This window comes from Contarinia nasturtii, unplaced genomic scaffold (assembly GCF_009176525.2).
Source record: "Contarinia nasturtii isolate CC-2019 unplaced genomic scaffold, AAFC_CNas_1.1 Cnas_scaffold_129, whole genome shotgun sequence".
Taxonomy (NCBI): Eukaryota; Metazoa; Arthropoda; class Insecta; order Diptera; family Cecidomyiidae; genus Contarinia; species Contarinia nasturtii.
This window is the reverse complement of record NW_022197486.1, coordinates 3,777,518-3,789,492: the sequence shown is the minus strand read 5'-3', so window position 1 is coordinate 3,789,492 and position 11,975 is coordinate 3,777,518. Positions and strand designations below refer to the sequence as shown.

At 32.4% G+C, this 11,975-nt stretch overlaps 2 protein-coding genes across 6 annotated transcripts in view; one reads left to right on the top strand and one right to left on the bottom strand.

The window, feature by feature from the left end:
* Nucleotides 1–11,975, bottom strand: part of LOC116340508 (potassium voltage-gated channel unc-103) — a 36,791-nt gene that overhangs the window by 10,571 nt on the left and 14,245 nt on the right. For all 5 annotated transcript variants that reach the window (XM_031767056.1, XM_031767063.1, XM_031767070.1 and 2 more), the window contains 8 exons: nucleotides 11,402–11,648; nucleotides 8,321–8,502; nucleotides 6,986–7,006; nucleotides 3,082–3,236; nucleotides 2,829–2,949; nucleotides 725–845; nucleotides 522–640; nucleotides 146–336 (listed from right to left, as the gene is read on the bottom strand). In XM_031767056.1, coding sequence (XP_031622916.1) covers nucleotides 146–336; nucleotides 522–640; nucleotides 725–845; nucleotides 2,829–2,949; nucleotides 3,082–3,236; nucleotides 6,986–7,006; nucleotides 8,321–8,502; nucleotides 11,402–11,648 — 1,157 coding nt within the window. The remainder of the gene's footprint in view (nucleotides 1–145; nucleotides 337–521; nucleotides 641–724; nucleotides 846–2,828; nucleotides 2,950–3,081; nucleotides 3,237–6,985; nucleotides 7,007–8,320; nucleotides 8,503–11,401; nucleotides 11,649–11,975) is intronic.
* On the top strand, nucleotides 3,660–5,166 carry LOC116340540. Its single transcript, XM_031767095.1, has 6 exons — nucleotides 3,660–3,731; nucleotides 3,798–3,863; nucleotides 3,923–4,403; nucleotides 4,476–4,574; nucleotides 4,649–4,755; nucleotides 4,813–5,166. Exons 1-6 carry the CDS (start codon nucleotides 3,684–3,686, stop codon nucleotides 5,059–5,061), a joined length of 1,050 nt encoding a protein of 349 aa, XP_031622955.1. The 5' UTR covers nucleotides 3,660–3,683; the 3' UTR covers nucleotides 5,062–5,166.

Genomic DNA, 11,975 nt, shown 5'->3' with positions numbered 1-11,975 from the left:
TGTTCGTTGTTCGTACGAACATACGAACGAACAATCCGAACAATTCATTTTCTACGAACGAACGAACGAACGAAATATACATTGAAAACGAACGAACTATTCGTTCGTTGGTGTTCGTGGACAGCTATGGCATAACTATATTTACCGTAAACATCCCGGGCTAGCGCCTTCAAAAGCGGCGCACGTATTCAATAAATTCCGGTTCAAATGTAAACAAATGTCGGCCTGCAAACATTCTGGAAAGCCCTTTAAAACCGAATTCATGTCGATACCGTTTGTATATGTCCATGCATGTTGAAAATATTCTTCAAGGCGTTGTCTCAATGGGTTTGGTATCTAAATTGAAATTGATTGATAATTTAGTTTTGAATTGAAAAATGATTGTAAACGTTATGCCATCGAGTTGTGTTCAAATCGTTTTTCATAGTTTATTCGTAACACTTTGCAAGCATACGCGAGCGGAAATTAAATTTAACAATTGAAAAAAAAAAGAGAGAGAGAAGAAAATCATTTAAACTTACTTGGTGAAATCGTATAAATTCTCGAACGCGTAGAATTTGTGTGTGATATCTGGCGGTGCCAGAATATAATTGTTGGATAATTGCCGAAACGTTACCGAATATACTGGCGTACATGAGAGCTGCAGAGAAAATTCAATTGGTTCACATATAAAATTGAATTATTTTGCACATTTTTCGGTATATTGGAAAATGGAGCAACTTACATCCAACTAACATTACACAGATGGTAAATATCTTTTCGAAATCTGTATTTGGTGCCACGTTACCAAAGCCGACCGATGTTAACGATGTAAATGTAAAATAAAGTGCCGTTATGTATCGTGACTGTAGGTCATTTCATCCACAAAATATAGAAAAATGTCCAGCCAAAACAACGTGTGGTCGACGACAAATGAAATGAAGTGAAAGAAAAACTTTGATTTCTATCGAAAGTAAGCATCAATTAAACATCTAATCTACAGATGATCACAGTTTATCTGCTTTTAAAGGCATTTGTCAGAGTAATCTTCATCTAAGTGGACTTCAACATGTTGTTTGCATTACGTGTTGATTTTCAAGTACCATTTGATATTTTTTTTGCCGACAAACAGGCAAATATTCATTTACGGATCTAGAATTTTGAATATACACGAGTGTGTAAATACAACGTAAAAAAATGACTCTCGATGAAAAAAGACGTTCAACATTTATCAATTTGTACTGGCCTCATGTATTTCTAGTGAATAGATTGGGCCACAGCTATAGCAGTGCTATTTTCACAGCTCCTATTCATGGGTGTTATTTGTGAATAACGCATACGGACAGCGATTTTATGATACAATTTCGGACAATAGACCTAAAAAAGTTGAAAATACTAAAATCAATTGTTCTATTTAAATTTTGAACATTTCCTATTATGAATAGGAGCTGTGAAAATAGCACTGCTTTAGCTGTAGCCCAATCTATTCACTGTGTATTTCACGTTTATGTAAAGATGTCATCGAGCAACAAAAAAAAAATCCAATTGTTTGACTACGAATATCGTTCAGAAAACCTTATTCCACTAAAATAGTAAATTAAGGTATAAAAATGATGGATATGTGTTGTTAAAAAGATACTTGATTTGTCAAACATTTGGTCAGCAAATAAAGATCACTTTTAAAAGCAAACAAACTGACAGATACATCTTCTGAATTTGTTGTATTTAGCCGTACAAAAGGTATGGGATTTATTTATCGGTTGAAGAATAATTCCAAACACTTACAAATAAAATGGTACAATGAACTAATATACTTATCGACACGATCATTTGAAGTAATAAATAAAATAACGGGCGATATCACATTGATAGGAGAGTCTTGGTTAGGCTTTAAAAATGTACATTAATGCACACACTCTTCTCTTCCTCATTTTTTTTTACATTTTCCATGCAAACCCATTTTGTCCGATAAGCTGTATTTGTGGACATGAAATAATACAACAAAATCACATGAAAGAAAAAAAAAACGTCAAACCAACAACAAAATAAATACAAACTTAAAAAACCATTCAAATCAAATTGAAAAACCATGCGAATAAAAGAAAATCGATTTCTTTTTTCATTAATTGAATAAATAATAAATCCACAAATGTACTCTTTTATCACAAGTTCTAGCCTAAAATTGACAAATTGCGTTTGCATCCCAACGAATAACTTCATATAGGGAATAAGGTACACACATTGTACGATATTATCTATACTCATTGATTCCATAAAGACAATACGGTCAACGACAACCATGAATACCACACAAAACACATATACGGTCACAAAAGGGGGGAAAAATGAAAAGAATGCACTACAAAACACAATGATTATTACAATTTTAATCAAGAAATTAAGTGAATAAAATGAGGGAAAATTGTTAATTTTGTAATGCTCCGAGTGGGTTTGAATAATTGAGATTCAATGGCACAACGCTTGAAAAATGTTTGCATTGTATTTTTTGTGTAGAAATTATTAAATTATTACTGTATGTGGGTTGTATATATGTTTTTGTGTACAGAGAGTTTTTGGTTAACTTGTTTTATGTTATATCCTACGGCGATAAAAGCAAATGACATTTCCCTTATCCTTTTTTGTATAAATTTGGTTTTAGGTGTTTTAATGCCGATCATGAATGCATTAGAAAATTGATTAGCTCTGTTTGTGAGTGAACATTCAATGAAAGATAAAGGAACAAAGGAACAGTTGGGGTTGGTGAGATATATCAACTAGCAATAAACATCACTTATATAAACTTCATGAAGTTCAAACGTGCATTTTGCATTCAAACGATTTCGGCTTACTTTTATCGATGGTCCACCTGTATTATTTGGTAAATAGTATTCATGTGTATCGTTAGCCAAAATGTCTAACCAGCCTATTTTCGATTTTAACACTGGCCGTTCAGCTTTTCCGATCGCATACCTAGTATAATTGAAAAAGTATTTTATGTTTGTTTGTATTTTTTTAAATTTATAATAATCATTGATGAAATTAAGAATTTATCAAACGCTGACATTTAAACGAAAATACAAAAAAAGAAGAAATAATACATACCATATACAAGCCAGCCAATGCGCGATTAATGCAAATGTTGCCATTAACAAAATTAGCACGGCCGTACCATATTCAGAATAACGATCGATTTTTCGAGCGACACGTACTAATCGTAGAAGACGAGCTGTTTTCAACAATCCGATTAATGTTGTTGTCTTTTTTACCCAGCGATATAGAGCAGAAAACAAAGAAAATGTTACACAAATAAATACCATTTTTTTGGGGGGGAAAACTTTTTTTGAATCTCCATTTATTAAAAAAAATATATATACAAATTAAATGTACAGGGTTTAACTGAAAAAAGAAACAAAGGTGAATAAAGGGCATTAAGGTGTAAGTGATAAGTTGGTACAGGATGCCAAGCTAAGCTAATGTTTTGAGAAATATTGAATAAACGTGAAATCAATGAACTGAAATTGATCTATCATATCGATACCATCATTGTTGTCTATTGTGTGTGTATTTGTGTGTGTGTGTGTGTTCGAGCATTGGTACATAGAGACCGAAATTGTATATAAACGATCTGCTCGTGCTGCTAACGAACAGTTTAAGTTTTGTGTGTGATATATGATGACAGTTTGAATTCAAAGCAATCAAGATTGATGTGTGTACAAGATCTTTTCGGTCGATTCAACAAATATACATTCTTGGTGACTGTAATTGATTGATTGTGTTAAAAAAATATTATTTTATTCAATCAAATCTCTTTCGAACAGCTAGCATTATATCCGTTTCACGCAAACATGTATAGAATTTTAATTGCCTGTGTACTTGTCAGTCAAGTAAGAATCATTTTTAAAAAATAATGAGATTCATGTGTTAAGACAGCGTATTTCTTTAGGTCCAAAGTCGACCATTTGGAATGTTCTTCGTTGGAAGTAGTGTTTCCCCGATATTTCCATGGCTATCTCAACCACTTCGGGCGGCTGGTATATTTCAAACAATAGGCATACACAAAAACGCATACTCTCCATTCAGCCAATACCTTAGTTCGGGTAATACACTGCCTCCCAGAATTTATGGAAGATTAGAGACACACTTTCCTCTCGATGTTCAACCATTGTATGGATCACCACCATTCATACCATCAAATGCATTCAATTTAAATGGCCAACGCAACGGGTTTGAACCACCGAAGTACGAATTAGTACCATATGCTGAAATGCCGGCACCACTTTACCGACCCCAAATACACGCAACTCCAACATCAAATACGTTTATCACAGCAAATGGACTAATAAATAGATTTGAATCATCCGATTATCGTCCATCCGCACCGAATTATAATGTAACAAGCCAAAGTCCATTCCAACTACAAACAGGTTAAAGTATTTACCATTGTGAGTTGATGGTAGGCATTTTAATTAAACTTTTATTTAAAAATAAAATTAAAGCAGACGAAGGTGGACAATTGCCAGTGGTGCCATTTGTAACTAGTGTTTTGCCGTTAAATCCATACATAAGCTCGGCAGGCACAACTCATTTGCCTCCAGGTAATCAAAGTGCTACCATAAATAAAGTTATTTTGTTGAATTATTCTTCTTTCATTATTCAAACGGTTCCAAAGTAACGGCCAGTCAAGAAGATTTAACACAAAAAGTGGACACTACAATTTTGGAAACAAATCCAAATGAACTTATCACTCAAAATGATTCAACACAACTGCCAACAGTGGTAAGCACAAGTGCATACATTGTGAAAATGTTATACGTTTAAATAAATTAATTGTAGATAGCGGACGGTACACAGACAATACAAGAAAAAACTAGCATAACAAGCGAGGCTACAACAATTGAATCTACATCACCATTATCAACAATATTGCAGTTGAGTGAGTCAACATCGGAAACTATTTCTACAGACACTTCTGAAAGTACTGATATCAATAGCAAAACCACAACGGATTCATATTCAACAGAACCGTCATCAACAGAATCATCCACAGATGATGAACTCAATGCAGTTAAACTAAGTAAATGAGGTTTTCTTATAGGTTTTCATACAAAGCAAATTATTAATGAAGTTTAAAAGATAAATATTTATTGCAATTTCATAAGTAACAATTGCATACGTCAGACAAATATTGTGAGCGAATAAATATAAATTCGAACAATACCGTATTGTTGATTACGTATGATCAAATATTTACTTTTTTGCTCAACAATTTTAATTAAAATTTGAATCTTTAGAATAATAAAGACTTATACAGTGATGTTAACATTATCATTAATATGGGTCACGGTGCGATAAGAAGAGCTGACGATCGAAACACATCACGTTCAGTTCCATTGAATTCATGAACATTCTCATTAGCCTTCGAAGAATTGGCTGTGCTTTTTTTGGTGCCGTTTCTTTGTCATTGTTATTTTTTTCATCATATTTATTCAATCCTTCCGCTGTTGTTTGTGTATTGAGTGTTAAATTCGGCTAGTCTATGACACAATCAATATTTGTGTGTGTTTACATGTTTGTAGACATTTCATGCAATGCAAAATAATTGGGCATCACGCTTTCATACGTTTTAAGTACAGTTCATGATGAAATGAAATCCACATTAAAAGCAGTAGCTCACAAAATTGACTGGGGCATCAAATTAGGCAAACGAATCAAAAGGTATAAAGTAAAAGGTTAAATATACAGCAGCGTATATTGAATGAAATGGTATCATTCGTCAATCAATGTAATAATTCTACTCTTCTTTTTTGGCATATAAACATTTTTGATTGAACACTGGCTCTAAGTTGAAGTTGTAGTTTTTGTAAACGTTGAAGACCGTATCATACAAGTATGTATAATGTTGTCATCATAAATTTTGGTAAAAGTTTTTTTTTCGTTGTTTAATGTTCCGGTCACTTCTTTTTTTACTTAGATGTTATGGCCGTCTCTTGTTATTCCAATATTTGATGTGCGCCGATTTGTATGTACATCGTGTTTTGAAAATTATCAAAAATGGTCATGCTGTTTTGTTCGCAGTAGGCCATTACATATTTCAATATAAACTTAATGGTCTTTCACAGACTTGTGATAATTTTTGTATAATAATTTTAGTTTGCCTGGTGTAGAAAACATACATATGTGCATGTAATTTGCTTGATTTACGCTGTTTTCTTTCATTCGTACACAGTATTATCATTGGATGTGGCCAAGTGTTGCGTTTATTATTAGTAAGTGATACAAGAGAGATTTAAATGCGGAAATCGATAAGCTCAAGATAATTTTCCAATTAAATGCTTCTCTTTCAAAACTAAGTCACCTGCCAACACATACCAAAATAAATTTCGAACATATATATCGTGTCAAATTGGTGGTTTGCAATTTGGGTCCCAATTATTCAGCGAGAAACTTTTCTTTTCCAAAAAGTTGGAGATAAGCGAGAATTCAAGACGAAAATTGCATATCAATGAATTGAATCCCATTTTTTGATTACCATTCGCTTGGTCTTGACGTAGTTTTAAACGCTATTTTCTTTAGAAATTCCGCATAAAATACCTTCGTGGAGAAGTTTGCAATTTTTTTTTTCAATTCTTCGAGACTTTTTCGTTATAAAAACACCACTTTTAGTTTAAACCTTTTAGTTTTATATCTGTAGATAACTGCATAGATAAATATGCGACACGGTACTAACATTATATAATTCAAATATATGTTACGCGCTATGGGCGTAAAGCTTTAGCGATAAAAAAAAGATTCATTGAAATTGATGGAATGCCAAGTGTTGAAAGACTATATTCAATTGAGTATTTGGAATTTCGAACGAAAAACATGAACAAAAAAACTGAATAATTTAACATAAAAAGTCAACAAACTGGGTGGTGCTGCTGGGATATTGGTGCAATAATTTAAATTGTTCTGAGTGCAGAAGAAGTATAATTGAGTTTAATGTATTCGGATATTTTTCAAGTACCTCGTCTTTATCCAGGCCAAGCTGCAAAAAAACACGGGTTATTTAGTTATTCAAACACACCACTTTTTTTTATTAGAAATGCAATTTTTTTAAACTAAACGGAACATTCAGAGGCATGCATCCTTATACGTCGCGGATAGGAATTTAGCGTATCCATATAAGCCAAAAAAATGTTAATAATTCAACAAAATATTATATATTTTGTAAGTTTTCAATTCTATCAAATGAAATTCACCGAGAACTTTAATTTATTTCAATAATGTTATTGAAGACAATAACATATAGCAGATATTAAAAGGATGCGTTTATTCAAACTCGAGCAGGGAAATATTTAATAAAAAAAAAGTAATGATAAAACATTTATTTTGAATCGATTTTTACAATGATTGAAATCAAATTAAACCACACAAAACAAACAATACTTATTCAAATTGGCTGTCCTGCTGCCATGGCAGCACTTAAAATGCATTTGAATGAAATGCAATCAAAACCAAAGCCATTTTTGAATGGTTACCGATTGATTTGCATGAAGAACGATTTCAATCTTTGAAATAATGATTCTATCGGGGATAATTTACAATTGCATCATTAGAGGCTTTAGTGCGGTGGGCCATAATGTAGTGCATCTGGGTTTCTCTAAAGCTAAGTACTAACATTCAATTTAACTATTCAATTTCATTAATATAAAAGAATTGCTCTTTTAAGGCATCCTTTTAAGACATGCTTTTTTGTACTGTGATCCCACTCACATGATTATATGAGTGAAAAAGTGGCGTATTCATAAAATACGTTCGAAGTGTTTCCGGAAAAATACAAGAAGATTAAAGAAGATAAAGAAAATCACATAATATATAAATATATTATGCTCTTCTGTTATATGAGAGTATATTAAACAATGTTGGTTTAAAATTTTACTTCGACAAAATGCGTACACTTCATTTCAAATGTTTTATGAATACATGTGCCCCAATTCAATCACAATTACATAAAGTTTTGTGCTTCGTGGGTGAAGCTTGTTTTTTTGTTGTTAAAAAAAATATTCATCTATTTTGGGATGCTATTGAATTTAGTATGAATGGAAATAAAATGAAAGATCTATTCAACAGTCGAAAAACTGTAAAAGAAACCACAAACTACTGCGGTAGAAACACACAAATGAATGAATGTATATTACTTGCTTGAATGACAACTATGGAACAAAAAACAAAGAAAATATTTCACTGCACAGTTTTGTTTTAAAAAGAACTTTCAATTTTGGATTCTATGTATTTTGGCCTTGTTTCAATGAACAAATATAATTCACAATGAATGGAAGAGCTGTGTGTGCATTCTTACCTCATCCGTGTCACTGTTGACCAACAACAAATCAAACGGTACGGCTGCCACTAAGTCTATGAGAAACCAACCGCTTAAATAGTGAACAGCAATGCGACCAGGGTGTGAAACAACCTCATCTTGACCATTAACAAACGTTGTGCGAAAGTTTATTAGAATATCTATCACAAATGTTACATCAACTGCAATGAAAAAAAAATCCGAAATAGAACTTTCAAATGATAAACATTTAATAAACGAATAAAAATCATGAAAACAACTCAAATATGAATCGTTGCGGCGAAAGAGTAGCTCTTATTTTTCTCCAAATAATACTGCAACATAAAGTTTTTTATGAATAGTATTATAAACAAATAAACCGTTTGAAAAAAACTTCACGTTGCAGTATTATTTGGAGAAAAATAAGAGCTACTGTTTCGCCGCAACGATTCATATATTCATCAAGTTGTATTTCAACGTAAACTAGTCTACCAATGGAATAATTAACAAAATGGATTTTTTTTGGTATGAAAATGTAGCTATTTCAATCGTTCGTCTATTTTGCGAAATGTATAACTTTGACTGTGAAGCAATCTTTAATTTAAAACATAATTTTACGCTGGTTAATCAGAGCTAGCCAGTCGACTGACTTCTAACGAACACATTCTCACGGGGGTATTTTTCAGCACTCATATATCTACGAATTATTCGGTTTGTGGTCATAAAGTGTATGCTGATCTTATTCCCTGCACATATTAGCCTAATTAAAATAATCAAATAGTTTATATGGTGATGAAAAAGCGTGAAAAACGTTTCAATGAGAAAAATACCGTAAAAATATTCATTAATTACAGATGATTCGTTTTTATATGAATTTGACCTAACTGTATTTTCATGCTTTATCGATGTGCAGGAAAAAAAGTTCCTCGACAATTTTTCTATATATGAAAACTTAAAATTCCAACATTCTTTTACATCAAATTTCATGAGCATTTGCACATATAACAATTTATGGAGGAAAAATGTTGTATTTTTCACACTGGAGTTGCGCGCAATGCTTTTATTTTCAATGTGCACACATTTACATAGAAGTTTGACAGTTGTCGAAAAATTCGAAACTGATATTTGAAATGTAAAATTTCTATGTAAATGTGTGTGCACATCGAAAATAAAAGCATTGTGTGCATCGCACACAGTTTGTGAGTGCAGTGTCTACTATGTGCACGCACCTCCAGTGTGAAAAATTCAACTCTGTGCATGAATCCAGGGAATACTTTTAAATTGATTTATCCGCATAGATGAATCCATGCAATGCTATATAAAAAATTATAAAATACTATTGTTGAGAGATAACTGATTTGAAAAATACTTGCAACCGCAAATGTGAACTAGATATAGCAATGTATCTTAGGTGCATGTCGCTGACCCCCCAGTTTTAGTGCTATGCTTTTAGCGCTCATTTGGTGCTGCCAAACCCACGTCTCTGTTTATTTTTATAAATCCATGAGAATATTTCAAACTCAAGAGCAACTAAGTAAGAATATTGAAATTTTAAATCATGGAACATAACTTCCATCAAAACTCACTGTTGCGTTTAATTACGTACAAATGTGCAGATCAAAGAAAATATAAATATTTGATTCACACGAAAAATATTAAATTTGGAGCACACCATTTTGAGAATCACGCAATGTTCAATCAAATTTATGAAGCATATATGAATACACGCCACTTGACCAGAATGGTATCGAACACTTTTGAACACATACATTAATTTACCTTTGATTGTATTTTACAAAATTAAACATATGTCATTTCAATGTGGTTATTAAATGGTGTTAAACAATGAAGTCTAACCAAAATTATCATGTTTATTGGTCAAAAGATCAAAAATAATCTGAAAATTGATTAAATAACCGTGTTCAATCATGGCCAACATCAAAGATACCATACTCCCCTAATTTCGGGTCGAGAAATCCAAATTCGATAATAAAATTTACAAATTTTGACATCCCCCATACAAACTTTTCAAAAATAAATTTTTCATGCACTATAAGAACATGATGGAGTGGACCAATTTGGTCCAAAATCTAATGGTATCTATTCCTCAATATTCGATCAATGATCATTGATTTTTTACCATTACTTTCTTTAAATTTATTAATTCGATAAAACGAAAGTCTTTGTAATGACCGATGCCATTCTAGGCCCTGAACCATTCTTAATAGAATATTCTCGGGTCAAATAACTGAACAAAGCAATGTTGCAACTTGGCTCAAATAACTGAACTTTTCCAACAAGATATTTGGATGGTCATTGGCCTACTAATGTTCGAGGCTGAATGCAATTAGAAGCAGTTTCACGGGATAGAGATCCTACCCGATGATCCATGTATGGATCGATGATTATTGAAAATTTTTATGCACTCATAGTAGCATTGAATAAACGGAGACGTGGGTTCGGCAGCACCAAATGAGCACTAAAAGCCATGGGGTCAATCACGAGATTCTAGTGAATCTAGTTTTTGATAAGATTTCACTAGAAAACTAGAAAATTCTAGTGCTTGAAGTTGGCTCTCAGTAGTTTTTCATATAAATTATATGGCCTTTGGTGTGATGTTGGCTTCGTTTGTGACGTCATTCTTCGCACTAGATTTACTAGTTTTTCTAGTATTCACTAGCGTGATTCACCCCATGCTAAAAGCACCAATCATTTTTAGCGTAGCACTAAAACTGGGGGGCCCGCGACATGCACCTATGTATCTTTAGAATATTCAAAAATCCATTTGGATCTGGACCCAATAAATTTCACAAAACCAAGATGCACAAAAATCTTTATCTGATAAATCAAACACAGTGGAAAGGTCCATCTAATGGTATACCCTGCCGAAATTCAGATTTAAAATTACCTCTTCGAAAAAATGCAAATTTCTAAGGGGAGTGTTCGAAGCTGAAGCCAAAGCTCATAAGCTGCTATTTAGTATGCTCCACTTTCGGTGTGTCATTTATAATTCGCATAATGCATGTCATCAATTTAAATTGTTTGCAACGACTTTGATGATTGAATTGCATTAAGATTTATAGTTTCAACATATGTACTTACCAATTAAATCAATTATCACAATTGGGTCTGTGTTTATATATCTATTTGATTTTTTCTGATTGTATTCAACTTCGCCTAGTAAAAATGCAGCTACGAATGGTGTAACAATGGCCGTGTATATAACCAAAATTAGAATGATCCAGTCCCATACTGCTTTAAATAGTGAGTAGTGTAAAATGGTCCATCGATGAACACGTGGACTTTGCAATTTATATTCTGGAAGTACATCAGCTCCAAGAGAAAGAACCTGAAAATAGAACGTACATTGTTATTGAATATTTTTATAAATGAAGAGTGAGAAAAAAATCAAAATATCAATTTACAGGTATTCTTTGAACAAGAATATAATTATTTTTTATTAGTAACATTTTTCACGAAATAACATGGATAGTTCATGTAGCTGCTACAATAACATAAAAGCTGCAGGAGGTTTTGAGCATTTTTTACTATTGCTGTTGACCAACCAGCAATTTAATTACGAGTTTCCTAGAAATATCTTTGAAGCAGCAGAAGAATTATTCTCCAACATTTTAAATTAATATGAACAGTTTGAATTACAGATATAGAACATTTT